Source organism: Mastomys coucha, unplaced genomic scaffold (assembly GCF_008632895.1).
Source record: "Mastomys coucha isolate ucsf_1 unplaced genomic scaffold, UCSF_Mcou_1 pScaffold22, whole genome shotgun sequence".
In the NCBI taxonomy this organism is placed as follows: domain Eukaryota; kingdom Metazoa; phylum Chordata; class Mammalia; order Rodentia; family Muridae; genus Mastomys; species Mastomys coucha.
In genome coordinates this window covers 145,655,387-145,674,893 of record NW_022196905.1, presented here as the reverse complement: position 1 = coordinate 145,674,893, position 19,507 = coordinate 145,655,387, and the positions used below count along the sequence as shown (strand labels likewise).

Genomic DNA, 19,507 nt, shown 5'->3' with positions numbered 1-19,507 from the left:
TATATTTTAATCCCATTAGATACTACTAGGAATTATGGGCATAGAGAATGATGTTTTTATCCCTGAAGATTCCTTGTTCTGCTGCAACAAGACTTTGGGAGTTTTTTGTGGTCCACATGGGACCTTTAACATTCTCTGAATTCACACAAACTGGGGCAGTAGGCAAGGATGGAAATTTTGGAGAAGAAATTATTACAGCTGTGTTCACTTCTGTGCCACACCGCAGACATTTAACTGCATTTCCCAGTTGAAATAAAGGGTCCTGGTGTCTTCTGTATGCTTCGTGTAGGGAAGGACAGCTAGCAGCTTACATTAGCTTACAGGAGATGGTGCCACTTCAGCAAATCTCTGAAACCATAGTGGAGAAAAACAACAGAAGTCTTATCCGTTGCTCCTGTTTTGTGCTGGTGGCTGATTTGCTGGGGCCCTGACCCCTTAGTCATCATTCTGAGACCTAGACTGAAGTGCCAACCCTACCTAGGACATGCAGACTCACGATACAGGCATAAGAAAGGGAAAACTGGCAGGACAACGTGACAACCACTGAGTGGTTTGTTTTGGTTTTTAATTAGCATACATTGCTGCTGCTTATTATTGGATGAAGTGGGTCTTATGGCTAAGCTAACATCAGAGGAGAGCCACGTGGCTTCTGGAAAGCATTGGCCATTGGAAGCATAAAATGAAAAACCGATATGTATGTATATGCTTTAATTATACATTTGACTGTTTATTTAAAGGATATATACAGTGTAAAACACTTAATTTGTAAATGTGTGTATATTATAGGTGTCATTACTATATGATGTGTGTCATATATACACACATATGATTCTCCCAACTTGCATGAAAAAGAATAATTTAAAACAGCCCTTCTGGTGACTAGGAATAAAGCTATTTCTTATAATATGCTTATCTATCTTTTACTCTAATAGAACTTATTTTAGTGAGTAGATTTGCTACTACTCTAGCTTGCAGATGACATTTCAAAGTCAGGGAATAAGGCTAACATTCAGGGCTGGAGAGATGGCTCAGCAGTTAAGAGCACTGACTGCTCTTCCAAAGGTTCTGAGTTCAAATCCCAGCAACCACGTGGTGGCTCACAACCATCCATAATGAGATCTGACGCCTTCTTCTGGTACGTCTGATGATTGCTACAGTGTACTTACATATAATAATAAATAAATCTTTTTAAGAAAAAAAAAGGGTAGCGTTCAGATGGAAGGGCTGAGCAAGGATGTGGTGGTACATACCTTCTCTAGGGAGACAGAGGCAGGCAGGTCCACAAACTGAGTTCTAGGACAGTCAAAACTGTTACAGAGAAACCCTGTCTGTGGATTGGGGGGTGGGGGATGAGGTGGCTGGAAAGATAGGTTCAGCAGTTAAATGTGCTGGCTACCTTTACCGAGAACCTGGGTTCAGTCCTGAGCACCCTTATGGTGCCTCACAACTACCCACAACAACTCCAGAGGATCCAATGCCCCCTCTGGCCTCTGTGAAAACTGCATTCAAGAGAACATACACATACACACAAACACACACCTAATATAAAAATAAAATAAATCTTAAAAACAAAGAATGAGTGGTGGAATATTATATCAGCATGTGACTGTGACTTTGGAGAAAGAAACACACTCTCTCAGAGCCGGGTGTTTCTGTTCTGACAGGATAGAATTATGTGCCGCAGAATAGTATGTGTCTCTGAACTCCCAGGTTTCACCTTCCCATGGTCATGACCTTGCTGACAGAAGTTTGTTTGTTATGAATCAAAGAAAGAGTTGCTTAAAACCATGGTGAGATAAAACAGGTGTTTATAAATGGATTTGATATTCTAAAAAACATAATGATTGGTAATCTTAAATTTGCCCTAAATAACCTATATCTTAGCTTCCCATCATTACTTAGAATATCATATAAAGAAAATATTATACAGAAAAGCATACTTGGTATGTATGTACATACATATATATGTATATGCTTGTATATATACATATATATGAATTATTCAGGTATTTGAAAATATCAAAACAAACAATACTGATTCACAAAAGTACAGGAAAAAAATAATGGATCCTGACATCAGGCAAAATTGAAGGTGGAGAAAACCATAATATGCTGCCTACACCTGTAATTTAGTTTATAAAGCCCTCTTGGGAGAAGGATCTGGGAAAGTGTGTGCTCTGTGTAATCTTAACGAGCACTTTATTCATGGCCATATAGAGATGAGATGGATAGCCTGGCATTAATTTGGACAGAATCCGCTTCGTATCTGGCCAAAGAAATACACATTTAATAAGCAGGGCCTTCACTTGAGAAGTTCTCTGTACAGGCAAAGGCCTCATTTGCCTTAAGTAGTACATTTATCATGAACCTAACTCATTGGTATGAATTATCCTAAACCTATAACTATGAGCCTGTTGAAATCTTAACACCTTTCAGATACCATAATACTGGTAATTGTATAATTGTATTCAAGGAGACACCTCATGGTAACTGAGCCATCCCTCCCTGCTAGAGAACATGATGCAAAATATGCTTGCCGATTCAGTGGAAGGAAAAAGCCATCGTTCCCCAAACCCACTTTCCTGAATCACTCCTGTTAAGTGGATTCATGAACACTTAGGAAGTAGCTGCTTCACACTGGAGCCAGCCCGTCTGTAAAGTCTGCAGATGTGTAAGGACAGTGGTCATAAATATGCCAGTAATAAACTCCAGTAATAAAGCCCACAGTAGAAGAGCCCTGGTTCCTTCTAGCTTCCTGATAATTCATTCTAATGTGGCCCTGGTTTGAATTTTTAGTCATTTAGAAAGACTACTTAAGGCCTTTGGGATAGCTAGGGAAGACCGTGTGCTACACAGAGCACGTGGACCCAAACGTACTTAAAGCACTTAGCTAGGCATATCTGTTTTGATGGGAGCACCAGTTTAAAAAAAAAATCACAGTAAGTTTGTAACTTTATAGGAACTCTACAAACTTGTGCAGCAAATCTTTGGAGCTCAGTGTAGGCCTTGCCTTGACTAGGGTCATCCTGAGTCTGGTACAGCCACTGTTTGCACCTAAGTCACTAAGTATCTCCTTTAAGCAACATTGTGTAAATCCCCTCTACCTCCATAGCTGTTCGGCCCTCTCTACCTTCAGTTGGCACTGGGGAGGACTTACTGAAGTATTTTATCTCGGCTACGTTAGTAGTTGCAACCCTCAGCAAAATGCAACTTGGTGGTATTCCAATATCACATATTTAAGAAATATTCACAGCAAAGTTAACTTTCATGTTTTTATAAATAACATCGTTATATGGGAACATCCTCACAGTGTATAATTATGTTTGTGAGCAGCAGGCACGCTAAGATATTATGATGTCACCACTCAGGCAGATAACATACATAAAATTATGTGTTGGTAATGGGACAAGAGTTAATTCTTCTTTGATTGTACCTTTCGGGTTTTCTTCAGTAATTGTTTTTAAAGCTGGATGTATACAATTATTTTTTTAAAAACATAATAATATTTTGTAAAAATGTATCAGTAGTCAGATGTTTGTTTCTAAGGTGCCCTTATTCTCATACTCACAGGAACATACGGACAGCTTTCTAGCACTGTTGAGATAGTTCCCCCTCCAATAGGTCCCATACCCCAACCCCTGCCAGGTCTGTCGCTGAACAGATTCTCTGCCTTCCTCTAAGCAACAAGCTGTAGTTCAGGTGAGGAGTCACACTGAGCATAGCAAAACTGGTACCCAGGTGAGGATAAGGCAACTGAGCCAAAGCCTGTGACTTCCTGTCAAGAGGAATCACAGACAGGTCACACAAGAGAGTACCCAGCCCCGAACAGATGCCTACTGAACTTGCTGCATAAGCCAATCAGAAGCCTGCTTGCTTTTTGTACAGACCAGTGACTAAATGAAAAGCTGAAAAGCTAAGCTGTCTTCAGCCCCCAAATGCAGCTGACATGAAACCATAGGGTTCCTCAGTCTACACTGTGGGAGAAGGAGGCTTTTCAGGAACACAGTGGGTGTGTGGTTTGGGAGTCAGGGTGATTAGCCTCCCTTCAACCAACCAGAAGAGGTTCCTTACATAAAGAGGTTCTGCTATTAGAACTGGACAGTGTTGGCTCATCCTCTGTCCCTGGAACCCAGGCTATGTATGTGCTCTGTCTTGTATTCACTTGTGATCCGGCTGTGTTATGTGATGGAGAAGCTTAGCATCTATTGGTTCCATGTATGAATAGGGTTTGAGGCAGCCTCCAAAAGAAAGTTGAACAGAATTAGGTAACAGCTGTAGAGTCAAATGGCATTACCTGAACTACATACAAAACTGATATAGGAGGATCTGGGAAGAGGACTTCATTGGTAAAGCACTCGCCGTGGAGGTTGATCCCAGGGCATACTAGTCTCAGTAGTGCATACTGGTACAAAGACAGTAAAGGTGGAAAGTTCTCCAGGGCTGGCTAGCCAGGTAGTCTAGCTGAATGTTGAGTTCTTGATTCACTGAGAGAGATAGAAATTGTCTCAAGCAACAAGGCAGACAACAACAAAGAAGGTCAACCTTAGACCCCCACATTCTCATACTTGTGTGTGGGCATCTGTACACACATGCACACTTGAACATGTGCACACTCATATTAACATGTACAGACATATACAAACATACACACACACACATACACACTCCTTACTTAATTTTCTAAAAGTCCTGTCATGATACCTAGCCAAATGAATTACATTTTCCCTAGCAAAGTACCATAACCCTTTCAATTTCCCTTTCCATAATTTTGGGTACTTGAGGTCTACTTCATAAACCATTGAACAACAACAAAAATAACAGATATAATCCATGAGTTCTGGGAGCACAGTGAAATCTCACATGCCCCATGGGTCCCACTGTATCACCCTGGGGGTGGGAATCACCTTTCTGTCCCACATGGGCATACCATATGTGTTACCTGTCTGGTAGTCCCTTGGAAGCCATCTTGGTTATTGAATCAAAAGTCATGGCATATATTGGGTTTAGACTACAACCTGGATTTCAGCATCCATTGGGACTCTTGGATCACATCCCTGAAGGTAAAAGGAGGCATCTCTAGTCCAATGTTGATAGAGGTCTATGGGCCATTTGGTCCAGTGGCATTCTTGAGTTCCACACACACAGCTTGTGTTTTCTTCATCAAGAGAGCTGCAATGAGTTGATCCATTTCTGGAGCTGCTGCAAGGACAGGTGAGGGCTGCAAATGGGAACAAACAGAATAGTCCGATGTAATTTTAATGGCACTAAATGCTTTTGCCTAATACACTGATGGTTACTGAGAGCACATTAAAGAATAAATGTCCACGGCTTTCCTCATCAAGTGTCATTTAAATCCCATTAGGTAGTAGAGCCTTGTGAAATGACACCGGCAATATGACTCCCGTCTAATTTTCCTTTGTTTTGGCCACTGCAAAGGCCCTGGGGAAACAGTGTTTCTCTCGTAGGTATTAGAAGGGACTATGGGTGAGCCACAGACATTGAAAGGCCTCTCTCCAACTCAATGGTCAAAGTGAAATTTCATGGTGGGAACTATACAAGATAACTTTGCTGCTGGTTGGTGGGTTTGTTTTGCTCTTCGATTGAGATGTCAAGACTGTAGGCCAGCAGCCATCACTCCCTTCTGTTCTCATATTTGCTCTGCCTGCCAAGCTGCCCAATATATACCAATAAGGGGACATATACATAGCTGTTATGCCCTGTAGATGAGTTGAATCCTTTATCATTATGTAATGACCGTTGTCTCTTGACTCTTCCTAACTTTCTCCATGTTTCCACTTTTCTAGCATATTAGTAACTCATCTCATCATAGTGACAAAATTCCTGAAAGAATAAAGTTTAGAAAGGATCTGCTTTGCCTCACAGTTTGGGGGTGATACTGTTTGGCATGGTGGGGAAAGGCCTGCTCATATCTGGACAGTCTGGGGAGCACAGAGGTCAGTGGAAAAGAGGCTGACCTATAACCTAGTGTCAGTCCCCCCACCCCAACCCACAGTGACCCAACCCTGCAGTCAGGTCCCACCTCCTAAGGTTCTACCACCTTCCAAGACACTGCCACCATGTGGGGACCAAGCATTCATGATCCCTTAAGGCATGCTTCTCATCCAACCATAATGCATAGTATCGCTTTCCATCCTTTCATTTTAAACCCTATGTGTCCTTAAAACCAATCAAGTCCTCCAGTAGAAAAGTGTCTTACTGAATCTTATTGGAGAATGCAAAGGGAGGGTGTTCGTTTGGTAGACATTTAGGCAAATAGAAAGGCAGTTGCTTATGAATAGCAATGGTCTAAAAGAGTTGCTCACCATGGCTTGGTGAGCGGCAGTTTCTAATTTGCTGTTATTTACTCCTTGCAGTTTGTGATTTGAGTATGAAACCTAAAAACCTCGTCTTAAGAGGTTTAAAAGCAGTGGTAGCGTACACCTTTAATCCCAGCACTTGGGAGGCAGAGGCAAGTGGATTTCTGAGTTTGAGGCCAGCCTGGTCTACAGAGTGAGTTCCAGGACAGCCAGGGCTACACAGAGAAACCCTGTCTCAAAAAACAAAACAAAACAAAACAAACAAACAAAAAAGAGGTTTAAAAGCATAATTCATTTGAATGACTGATATAGACAGGTTCTACTTAAGGTTTGATTATTTGTGGTTGTTTATGAATGGTATTTCAATTCATTATCAGTGTTCCTACTGGAGGAATCAAAGTGGTTTGGAGAAACTTTATGTGCAATCTCTCTGCCTTGCCTCCACTCGCTCTACCTGGCCATAGTTCTCAGGCCCGGCAGATTTTCTACCCAGATCCCTGGCTCTCTCGTTTCCCCACATCTTGACATCATTTAGTTCCATGGGTTTAATGTCCTGTGTTTCCCAGAATTCCTGTTTCCCTCTGAATTTCCATATGCCATAAAAGCACCTGACTTGTAGCTCTCCCTATGTCTTCATTCCCTCATTCTCTGGGACTTTCTTGCTTAAAGCTATGTCTTAATCATAGTACAAACAAAAGTAAAACAGAAAAATACATAGAATTGATGTGATTCACTGGAAAATGCAGTTCTTTGATTCCTTACCCATTCATATAACTGAGCTTAAAGCAAATCTGGAAATCTGTTTTCTCATTTTGGCCCTCTGTTTCATACTGAACTAGGCAGCAGGTCTGCAGTTTGAAACTGGAGATAAATATGCAATCCATGCTGGTTAGAATTAGCAAAAATTCCTCAACTCAGAAAAAACAAACAAACAAGCAAACAAACAAACAAAAACAGAATTTGAAAGTTTTCCGGCCCTGGGGTGGCAGCAGATTAGGGATACTGAGGGAAGGAAGCAAATCTTTAGGGACTAAGATATGGCCTTTGGTTTGTTTTCTTAATACAAATTAAATGGATTTGTCATATCAAACATGATGAGCTTTTATTGTGAGAGGGCCCAGTCACAACAGCCTGTGGCCCATGTTAATATAGATGATGGGTTTTGTGCAAAGGATTCAAGAAAGGCCTTTACTAGAAGTTTTAACTGCAGAGAAAAACAAGCAGAAATATGTTGACTGAGCACCCCAGTAGCCTAGGAGAGCTTTGGTTGGGACATTTCCCTAGGCCTTTTACCTCTATTTGGAGAAACTGAACTTTTGACAGATGGACTTCTTTTCCTTAGGCTGATGTTTATCTAAGAGTGTGGTGGTTGAGAAATAATCCAGAATTCACAAGGTCAGAGAATGGCCTGGTTTACACACGGTCTCTCCACCTATCTTACCCCACAGATTCCCTCAGGGAGGTGAGTGGTCGGGTTGCTGGTGTATCCACCCAACAAAAGTTCACCCAAAGGACCCCCCAGCCTCTTGGGTGTGGCCCTCTCTATCCTGGCAGCTCCATGAGACTCAGGTCTTAGGATCCTTCTCCCTCTGCACTCTGAGTTTGAAATCAGCCCAATATGCTTGACCAATGAATGTCTTCATGCAATGCACTGGGAATTAAAACCATCGGTGAGACTGGATTTTTGTAATGCCTTCGATTGTGAGAAAATAGTCTACCCTGTTGTGTTTTTTGATCCTGAATGGAAGAGTTAAAGTAAGGTTGAATAAATAATCTCAGGCTTATCTTGGAAAGTTGTAAGGGGCCCATTAAAAAGAGGATTATAATTATTATACTAAGCCTTTCTTCTCCTCCCTCGTCATCTCATTCCTTGGTGCATAAAGACAGTATTTTTCCCTGTGGGACACTCGGCCTTTGTGCTGTGCCCTGGGAGGTTGGTTATCATCCATAACTATGGCTCCACAGAAGATAACCCAAGCACACACAGAACGTGGTGCTTCTATGGCCTGCACAGTCTCTGCATCCTCCCTCTGGCTGACCTATTCAAGGCTTCCAGGAAGCAGCGTTGCCTTGTAATGACTTGCATAGAGCACACCAGAAGAACTGACGTCTGATTGTCAGACTCACAATGTTCTTTTTTTCTTGTATGTTTTAGAAATTGAGGCGAAGGAAGCATGTGACTGGCTCCGAGCTGCCGGGTTCCCGCAATACGCTCAGCTGTATGAAGGTATGTGAGCCTTTCCCTTCGTTCTTTACAAAGAGAACCAACCACTTAGACCCTGCCTAGTGCTCACCAGGCATTCGCTCTGATGTGTTGTGGATTTGCGTCCTTCCCCCTCAACCTTGGCAATACTAAGCTTATTCTGACACAAGTGGAAATGAGTGTCCCCTGCCCCCACCACTGCCCCTTCACCTTCTGCTTCCCCCTGCAGATTCCCACCCAGTTCTTCAGTTTCTTCCCCATGTCTGCCAAGACTTGCTTTCCAGAACCTTTTGCATGTTCTTTCTTGTATCATGTGCTCAGTTTTTTTGAGCTTGCAATGAATTCATTGTTAATAAGTTTCCTAGAGGTCTCAAAACTACTTGTTTTGGGATAGCCCTTTTTTATGCTTATTTTACATAAAGAATGTTATGGGTCAGATGTCAGTCTTTTGAGTTTTGGGTAAGTGGCTTTTTGTTTGTTTTGGTTTTTGGTTTTTGGGGTTTTTTTGAGGGGTTTTGCCAACATTATCCTTCTGGTCCCTGATTCTTTAGTTAATAGCAAATAACTATTCACCATCTCAGTTACTTTTCTATTGCTGTAATAAAATACCATGACCAAGGCAACTTATATAAAGAAAAGAAAAAGCTTATTTGGGACTTAAGGTTTTGGGAGTCCATGACCATCATAGCAGGGAATCCAGAAGCAGGTGGGCATGATGCTGGATGAGTAGCTGAGAGTCTACATCTGACTCATAAACCAGAGGCAGCAGAAAGGGGGAAATAATGGGAATTGCATGAGCTTTTGAAATCTCAAAGCTCTTTCCCACTGACACCCCTCCCCCAGCAAGGCCACATCTCCCAATCCTTCCCAAAACTGTTCTACCAACTAAGGACCAGGCATTCAAACATACTGAGCCTGTGGGGGCCATTCTCATTGAACCACTGTATTCATCTAACTATATCCTATGTTGTCTTAAAACCATGATTAAATCTTTGCTGTTTTGTAGATCATCCTTATACATCATGAAGCAGTCAGGTCCCAGGAATGAGCAAGTGGCACACTTGAGATCATCTATGGGAAATTAAAGCTAGTAGTATTATTACAAAGTTGTGGATAAGGTATACACAAAGGAGGAGCCAAGGGTGTATAGTTATCAGAGCTATCACTACCACAGGCCCAAAGTGGAGGATGTCAGAGCCCAGGAAACAAGAGCTTCACACATACCCCTGGAGGAAGCACACAGCTGGCCATGGAAAGAACCAAGGGATGCCTCCTTGCATTTCAGCCATGGCTTCCCATTGACCAAACACAAAAGAAGTCAGAGGGCATGAGTCTCCTTGGATGCCAAAGCATAAAGCAAAATGCAAGGCTGTAGAATAGGTCTGAGGCTCAAATGATCACACCTAGCACGTGAAAGCATAGCAACTCCTCTTCCTAATGCCACAAACATTGTGGGGTATGTGTGTGTGTGTAAGAGACAACAAAATTAATCTCTACATATAGATGACTCCTGTCTTTTAACCAAAGTCTCGAGTTTATATTAAAAACCAAAAGTTTAGGTTTTTCTACTTTGTTCATTTAAATTCTGTAAGGACAAAGGAGAGTTAATGTTGGGATGTAATTTGAAGCTTAGACTCTCTGACAAAAGTTTTCAGAGGGCCATACATAACCTTTTAGACCAAGAAAGAAGGAAGGAGAGAAAGAAGAAAGAGAGAGAGAAAGGGAGAGAGGAAGGAAGGAAGGGAGGAAGGAAGGAAGGAAGGGAGGAAGGAAGGAAGGAAGGAAGGGAGGGAGGAAGGAAGGAAGGAAGGATTACTATAGTTTAAATCTACACAATCCCCAACTCCTATTTAGGAAGGAAAAGCCCAGGATGTTACGTGATCTCAGTTCTAGATAGGGCTTCTGTTATTGTGATGAACATCATGACCCAAATAAGAAGGAGATGGTTTGTTTCAGCTCACAGCTCTCAGGCCACACTCCATCACTGAAGGAAGGCAGGGCAGGAACCTGGAGGCAGAAGCTGATCCAGAGGCCACGGAGGATATACTGCTTACTGGCTTGCTCTTCATAGCTTGCCCAGCCTGCTTTTTTTTATAGAACCCAGGAGTACTAGCTCAGGAGTGGCACCACCCACAGTGAGTGGGAACCTCCCACATCAATTATTAATCAAGATAATGTCCCACGTATTTGTCTGCAGGCCAATACCACAGAGGAAATTCTCATTTAAGATCTCCTCTTCCCAATGTGTCTCAGTTCATGTCCAAACAAAAGAAAAACAAGCAGCTCGCTGGCCTTACATGGACGGATGAAAACTTTAAAAATCCCAGCCTTTTTGATTCTTGATGAATCATATACATATACATATACATATACATATGATGCTACAGCTACTATGAGATTTAATGTGAGCAGTCCACAAATATCTAAGATGTGCTATAGCTCAGAACCATGTACATGCCAGATTGTTTGTTCCATAAATATTTCATAAATATAATGAGAACAGAGATTGCTCTATAACCGCTATTATTCAAAAACCAATACTCAATAAATATTCACACTTCTGCCGTAAAGTAGCCATCATGATTGTTGAGACTTACTTTCAGTTGAGGGAAGGTTACTTGCCCAGAGCAACACAGCAAAGAAGTAGTGTGTGCTTAAAACCAGAGTCCCTGGGCTCATTTCTGTGCTTCTAACTGTGATGTGCAATCACTTGCCAGGAGAGTGGGGTGCTGTTCACTGGGGGGCCATGAGGGATTCAGTCACTGTGAAAACTTTGACTTCGTCCACTTGAGTGGATTCGTTTTTATAAAGGCAAAATTGGAATGTCGACGGCTAGGTAACTATGTCAGTAAACTGGTATGTTTAAACTGTGTAGCCCATGCTCTAAAGAGAAAAAGATGTGTCCCCATAATGGGGGTAGTGTCTGCTTCCAACTCAGAGGAGGATTTAGAAACATTAGCTTCATTATAACTGGGAAGGTATGAGAAGTACAAAAGAGGAAGGCGTGACCGACACTGAAGTTGACCTTGGGCCATTGTATCAAGTGATAGCAAGAGGTTTTCCTATGTAAAAGAGGCACCTACAATGAAAGCCATATTCTGGATTTTGACAGTTACCACCCCAGTTGGCATGAGTCATGGGGTTGGAATCTCTTCTTTTGTGGCACCAATTCAGGGACTTCAAGATGACTGAAATTTTTGTTACCAAAAGAAGATAGGAAGGGCGGGAGGGTGAGGGAAGGAAGGAAGGAAGGAAGGAAGGAAGGAAGGAAGGAAGGAAGGAAGGAAGGAAGGAGGGAGGGAGGGAAGGAAGGAAGGAAGGAAGGAAGGAAGGAAGGAAAAACAGATCTGAGACCATTAAACTTGAGCTATTTTTGGAAATGTCCTTTTTGAAGGAAAAAAGTTTGCCAAACTAAGAATTCTATTAAGTCATCTGTCTGTGACTTATCCTGTGGTGACTAGGAAGAATGTAGAAGCTGTTCTTCATGTCCTCCTGAAGAATGTCAGATAAGGATGGACATAAAGGACTCTGGCATGCAGTCCTGCCCAAGGTTTAGGTGCTTGTTTTCATAGTTTGCACTTACACTGTGCTCTCAAGAGCATTTTCAGTGATTAAAAATAACGCCGTGTGCTATTTTTAAATGCCATCAGCAATAACAATAAGCAGTAACTGTGATTTAAGATTTAAGAATGGTGATTTGTGCAGAACTTGGTGGCCTGAGTTCATTGGCCAGAGGTCACATGCAGCAAAAGGCATCATAAGGCTCTGTCTTCTCCTTTCTCTCTTAGATTCACAGTTTCCCATCAACATTGTGGCTGTCAAAAAAGACCATGACTTTCTTGAAAGAGACCTTGTAGAACCTCTTTGCAGGTAAGCCAAATGAATGAAGTAACTTTGGTTTTTGTTTCGTTCCTTGGTCTGTCTCCATTTGGGCAGCATGAAGTTAAAGGTTGAAGTTAACAACTCGATAAACATGTACTGTGTGGTCTCTGTTGCTGGTCGGTCCTGATACCCTGCGGATGCTCAGTTCCTGTTTTTGTAGAGTTTAAATCTTAAACTGGTGGTGAGCAGGGTGCTTCAGACATTAGATTAGGAAAAAGAGAGACAGAGGAGGAGAGAAGACAGAAAGGGAGAGAAGAAGAGAGAGAAAGGGAGGATGGATATTTCAGAGTATTGTTAAATGCCATTTTAAAAATGTAAATTAAGGATGGGGGCTGTGAGGAGACAGCACAGATGAGGTGGTGGAAGGATTCAGGATGGTCGGCCATCTCAAGCGTTGTCTGAGACAGCCTTTGAGGATGTTCAACTTGACCTAAGTTTTTTTACATATATAAAGTCAAGTGGTTATATTTTCAAATCAGAATATGTAAGGCCAAGTAAATACATTGGCAGATTGACTTATTTAAACCTTTATTGTATAATGAGTCTTTTAAAGAGGCAGAGATGTATATATGAAGAATTCTCTTCTCTCAGACACTTCAGAGTAGTTGAAAAAGCCAAGGAGGTATGAGCAAATGAGCAAATAAGAAACCATTGAACTTGGCTCATAATTTTAAAGATCCAATAGAATCTATATTTTAGATAAATCAAATTCTACATGAAAGGTCCATTGTGTCTATAGAACCTTGCAGTTCCATGGCTAATGCTCTGGAAAGAGGTCAGAGCTGGGGTAGGTGTCAGCACAAGACACTTTCAGTCTTTGGACCACATAGAGAGGACTTGGAGATCCTATACTGGTAAGCTCAGCCCACTGCTCTTCTTTACATGTCCTGCATTTGGTAAATATGACTACTGAATGATGAGCATAAAGATACCAAGGCATGCCAGAATAGCGTTAATAATCTTAGGTTTGCTGGATCCCTGACGTCTGGTTTTGTGTTCAAGCTTGCTATATGACCAAAAAAAAAAAAAAATAGATTTGTGTTAATCTCTGCTATACACAAAAACAATACTGTGTGTCTGCTTAAGTTTAATGTATCAGTTCTGTCAGTTTAAAAGAGGAGAGAATTCTGAATCATAAACTTGGGGCCAGCTGGCTGGTTAAATACACTTGCCACCAAGCATAACTACCTGAGTTCAATTCCTGAGACCCACAAAGTGGGAGGAGAGAACCAAATCTCAAAAGCTCTCCTCTGACATCCATACATGCATTGTGGCATGAGAATGCGCACGCGCGCGCGCACACACATACACACACACACACACACACACACACACACACACACTAAAATGCATACATACATATGTACATAAAGTCATTTATTTGAGTGGATACAGGCTATTTAGGCTAGAAAACAAACACGCACATGCCTGTGCGATGGTAAGAGCCTGTGGGGTACGTGGATGATTTCCTTGTGATTCTTCAAAAACTTTGACTTGGAAGAGTATCATTTCCTTTTCTCCATCTGGAAGGCACATCTACAGCTTGAACAGATCCTTCCACTCAGTAACACGGCCTGGTTTTTCTCTAAGTATTGAGTATATTCTTGTAGGCTGACATTTTAAAATGTAATTTCTATTTTTAAAATTACATTTTACTATCTTTTCCCATTAAGTCTTTTAAATTTGTTTTCTATAAATTGACTTGTTTTTAATCATTAGATTTATACATGCATACACACACACACACACACACACACACGCGTGCACGCGCACATACACACACATGTGCATGCGTGTGCACACACACACACACACACAAAATCTGAACTAATACCAGTGTGCAATCAAGGTTTGAAAAAGTTCCATCTGTTGCTCCTGAAGCCACCATTTTCCCTACTCGAAAACCCTAGCAAGCACAGGTTTATTGTCTATGCCTACAGTTTTGGCACTATCAGGATGTGGCAGAGATGACATGGAACAACAGTATATGGCTAGTTTTGCCTGGCTTCTTTCACTCAGTATAATGTTCTTAAGATTGTTAAGAATGTTCTTAATTCATGTTCATTTGTTTCAAAAATATATTCCTTTCCATTGTACAAAAAACTTCGTGGTTTTCCAGTTTGAGGTATAAACACACACTAACATTGATATATGTAGTTTTGTGTGAGCGTATACATTTCTTTTCAATAAAATCTTAAGAATAGGACTGTGGGGCTCATGACAAATCTGTTGTATCTTTATAAAGAGCTTCAAGTGGTCCTGTTATTTTGTATTCCTGACAACATACAAGGGTCCAGTTATCTGGCCTTTGGTAGTATGTTTTTGTTTTGCTCGTAGACATTCTAACTGGTGTCTATCTGTGGTTGCCTTGTGATTTTTAAATGTGCATTTTCTTAGTGGCCAATAAAACTATACATCTTTCTATGTCTCACCAACCTATCTTCTCCTGCAAAATATCTATTCATACTTTCTCTCATTCTTAATCAAGTAATAATTTCTACTCCTGAGTTTGGAGGGATGTTGTTGTTATAGATACCTCTCTTGTTAGACACATTCTTGTAAACATTCTCTGCTAGAATGTAGATAAAGATCTACAATATCATAGAATGGGGGGTTCCTTAATTTTTCTAGCCAAATTTGTCTATTTCATGCATATTTAAGAGTGTATCTAAAAATGAACTGGCCTAGGATGGCGTGCCAAGGATGTTATCCTGTGCATTTTGAATTTGTGTTTATCTTAGTAAGTGCAAGGCCTGGGCCAAGATTCATTCATTTTCATTTCAGTGTCTGATTGTTCCAACTACTTGTTGAAAGGATGGGACTGCTATCTTTATCAAGTCACCTTGACACATGCCTGTGCATTTGTGTGCATGATATGTGTATGTCCAGGACACACAATGCCTGTGTGGAGGTCAAAGGACAACTTATAGGAGTTGGTTATCTCTTCCGTCCTCCAGGAATGGGACTTGAACTCAGGTTGTCCTGCTTGGTGGAAAGTGCCTTTAGCCACTGAGCCATCTCACTGGCCCTAAATTGACCTGTGGATTAGTAATCAGCGTACGTTTAGGTCTCCCCCAGTGTTTACAAGAGCAAACTGTAGTTGGCGGCACAAAACGTGGACTTGATAATACCTAAGAGTCTCATGGTTCCGTTGCATGCTACTATTTTTACATTCAGTGTTTATTACTGGAATATAATTTTTTAATATGTTTGTACCCTGAAAAAATCTTTCTAAGCTGTTTTATTAATTCTTGTGAACAAGCATTTGCTGGAAGTGTGTGGACCTCAGTTCTCGGGGTGCAGGAGCTGTGGGTAGAATAGAGGCCAAAGGAAGAGTCCCACACACACTGGGTGGATCAAAGGAAGCAAGGGTAGGTAGGCGGCCAAAGGCAGCTGGCTGGAAAGCTGCTGGGGAATTGTTTCTCTTCCCTGTGAGTTCTACGCAGTACAGATTTCCTGCCTCGCAAACAGCAAAAAGCAACAAAGTATCTCCTGCCAGAGGAGCATGAGGATGCTTTAAAAACTTTTGAGATTAACCGGCAGCTGGTTAGAGACTTGCCTCCTCAGAAGGTAAGTATTGATTAATGCCCAGAGAGCCGTAAGGGGGTGAAATTTATTCATGTTCTACATATTTACAAAGATAGTGAATCTTTTTTTTTAAGATTTATTTATTATTATATGTAAGTACACTGTTGCTGTCTTCAGACACACCAGAGGAAGACGTTAGATTTCATTATGGGTGGTTGTGAGTCACCATGTGGTTTCTGGGATTTGAACTTGGGACCTTTGGAAGAGCAGTCAGTGCTCTTACCTGCTGAGCCATCTCAACAGCCCGAATCTTTTTTTTTTTTTTTTTAACTTCTGAAATTACATCTGTTAGCTTATTTGTCTGTTTATTTGTTGTGTGACAGGGACACCAGAGGACATCTTTATTAGAAGTTGCTTACCTGGTCCCACCATACATGTCACGGGAATTTAACCTGGGTCCTTGGGCTTGGCAGCAGGTGCCTTCACTGACTAGTCTGTCCTGCCCACCCCTCTGCTTGATTTTTAAATCTCTAATGGGCTGTATAGTTCTCATGGTTGTTTGAAATGCTGAGGCTGTGCAAAATAGTTGAGGGGATTATAGCCAGAGGGAGCTCCTTCCAAGGAGACAGGAGAGCCAGTGTCCCCTGCAAAAGGATATTCACCACTGAGGCTTTACTCACCTGTGGAGACAAGTGGCCTGTTCACTTCTTAGATCCCAGTTTATTATAGAATCGTTGGACAGTGCAGCTTAAAAATACAGATCCTATTGAGGGTGAGACTACCCAGAAGGAATCAGGGTAGATGCGCAGCTGTATGCCTCTTCCTTTTGTGTAGCTCTGAGGTTTCGTCCCCAGAAGCCAGGCAGATTTGCTACCTTTGCTGAAAATTCAAAGCTCCAGAATGGCAGCTGAGTTCTTTGTGTGTGGCTGCAGGGATGACGGCAGGAGCGGTGTCCAGCAGGCTGTCATGATGTAGATGATTGTTGCTACAGGCACGAAGAGCCGTTTCCAGTATTTCAGAAGCTTTCCTGGGTTTATGACTGATCATTGACTGAAAGTCTCTTCCTCCATATGTCACGGAAAGTTCATTGCAAATCCAATTATCTGAGTGAGCTGGTTGGAACGTTAACTCTATGGGACCCTTGGAGGACACAAAAGGTGTCAAGACAGCTTGCAAAGTTTGTCCTTTGGTGCAAATCACAGCAGGCTGAAGTGCTGGGGAGGTGAGAAGCTCCCTTCTGCAGTGTTGGGTTGTGGTATTCACTGCAGCTGGCTGCAGATATAGGCCTGGATGCTCAAATATGACCTTTGAGTTCCTAAATTAATGTGAAGATAGCAACTCATCTGCATAATGCATATTGTTAATAGATGCTAATTAATTATAGCATATGACAAATGAGGGCACGGGCTGTGTACACTGTCGTGTGTTGATGGACCTAGCTATGACTACCCAGTGCGGCTTTCCCCAGTGTTTAAATAAATGAGAAGTGATGAGGGTCTCTGGAGAAGCCAGGAGCGGTGAGGGGACAAGGGAGAAGGAGGTTACCGTTCACTGCCGCACACACCCCTGTTTGATCCAAGGAGGTCAACAGCGTTAATGTTAAACAATAACAGTCTCTGTGAAAATAATGCAAACTTTTCCCTTCAAAAATATCTATTCTAGAAGAGGCTGGAGAGATGGCTTAATGATTAAGAGTGCTTTGTGCTCTTGCAGAAGACTCAGGTTCAATTCCCAGTACCTATACGGTGGCTCCGAACTATAACTCCTGTGTACCAAGAGATTTGACACCCTCTTCTGACCTCCGTGGGTGCCAGACACACAAATGCTACAGACATACACACAGAACACCCATACAAATAAAATAGTAATGATGATAATAACTGTCTTGTGCAAGCTGATTACATCACATGTAGCCCCTCTCTGACAGCACAGCCAGCACAGTGTCTCTCTCTCTGTCTCTCCCTCTCCTTCTCTCTCTCCCTCTCTTCATTTGCATAAGTGACCTTTGGCCCTGCTCTCCTCCCACACCTCAGCTAAAGTCCAGAGGCCGATCCAGGGTTTAAGCACCAGCACAGGGATGATTTCTCACGCCTTCAGTCCTTGGGGAACAGCCAAAGGGGAAAGCAGAGGGAGGCATATCCATCCTTGCTGACCCCACAGTGGCATGGTGACAGTCATTTGCTTACTTTAAACTATATCTCTACTTCCCTTATCACATTCCATCCTACTCTAGACACCATAAAGCCTTCCTATGCCTGGCCTGTGACTTTTGAGCACCCCGAGTCTTGGAAATTACATAACAGAATTGTGTATTCAGCACAGAGCATCCCACTCTGCTCTCCACAATGTATGCTTGCCAGACTCCCTCAGCACCAAGCCCTTTCCCACGCCCCGTGGCCACGGCACATGGAGGACCCCATGAAGGGCTGGGTTTTGATCCTAGGGTTGGGAGCACATCTTCACTGATTGTAGTTCCTTGAATGTCTTTGAGGATCCCACCCAGAACACTCCTTAGCGGACAGGGCTCCATCCACCACCCTGACAGGAGCCAAGGGTAAGAAGTTCAGGCATTTGGAACTGAATCAGAATGGTCTGGAAGAGATGAACGCCTACCTCTGCTTGCTATTCTTCCCATGCCTTTGGCGAGAAAATTAAAAAAAAAAAAAATCACAGGAAACGAGCCATTAAATCAATGTAGGAGACCTTGTGAACCATCTGAGGTCTGGCTGTGGAACTGTCAAACAGGAGCCTAAAGTATGAGGAAGGAGGAAGAGGACCTACTGTTTTGCTATGGTTGCTAAGAGAGGAACAGACAGCCTGCCGTGTCCCTGGGCTTCTGTACAGCATGAGTCAAGCCCTGATAAGCTACACCTAGCCCCTCACACTTACACTGTTGCTCTCCCTCCACTACCCAGGCACAGCCTCAGTCTGACCATTTTCCCTTGCCCCCAGACTTCCTCTCTGTCCAGCTTTCCTCTTGACCACTGCCTGGCTCCCTCTGGGCTGTGAGGAACTTTCAACTCCACATCACTGACTGCATCTTACTCAGCTGCACCTCATGGGTACAGGGCCTTGTACCAAATGAGACTTCGGTAAATATTTGTTAAGTTTAACCTGAGCTTGGTAGAAATAACCTTTCAGCCCACAAATTATTATATTGTTCTTTGGTTAAGAAATATATGATGATAAACTATTTTCTCTCAAGAATAATTTTAAATGCTGTCCTTTGCTGAAAACCTCTTCCTCCTCCTCCTCGTCCTCCTCGTCCTCCTTCTCCTTCTCTTCCTCCTCCTCCTCCACCACCTGCTTCTCTTCCTCTTCTACCTCCTCATCCTTCTCCATTTTTCTCCTCCTCTCCTTCAGGTAGGCTCTTATTATGCAGTCCCAGCTGGCCTAGAACTTGCTATGTAGACCAGGCTAGCTTCAGTCTCACCGAGATCTGCCTGTCTCTGCCTGGGATTAAAGATGAGCATCACCACACACAGCCTTCTAACTTAAGAGAGTGTTTGTTGACTGAAGGAAGGGCAAGCCAGCCTAAATATAGCTATCTCCTGAGAGGCTCTGACAGTACCTGACT

General features: G+C 42.3%; 1 protein-coding gene across 6 annotated transcripts in view; it reads left to right on the top strand.

Annotated features, from left to right (window-relative positions):
• Stard13 (StAR related lipid transfer domain containing 13) overlaps window positions 1-19,507 on the top strand; it is a 211,015-nt gene that overhangs the window by 140,225 nt on the left and 51,283 nt on the right. For all 6 annotated transcript variants that reach the window (XM_031338856.1, XM_031338852.1, XM_031338853.1 and 3 more), the window contains 2 exons: window positions 8,473-8,544; window positions 12,309-12,390. In XM_031338856.1, the coding sequence (XP_031194716.1) occupies window positions 8,473-8,544; window positions 12,309-12,390 (154 nt within the window). The remainder of the gene's footprint in view (window positions 1-8,472; window positions 8,545-12,308; window positions 12,391-19,507) is intronic.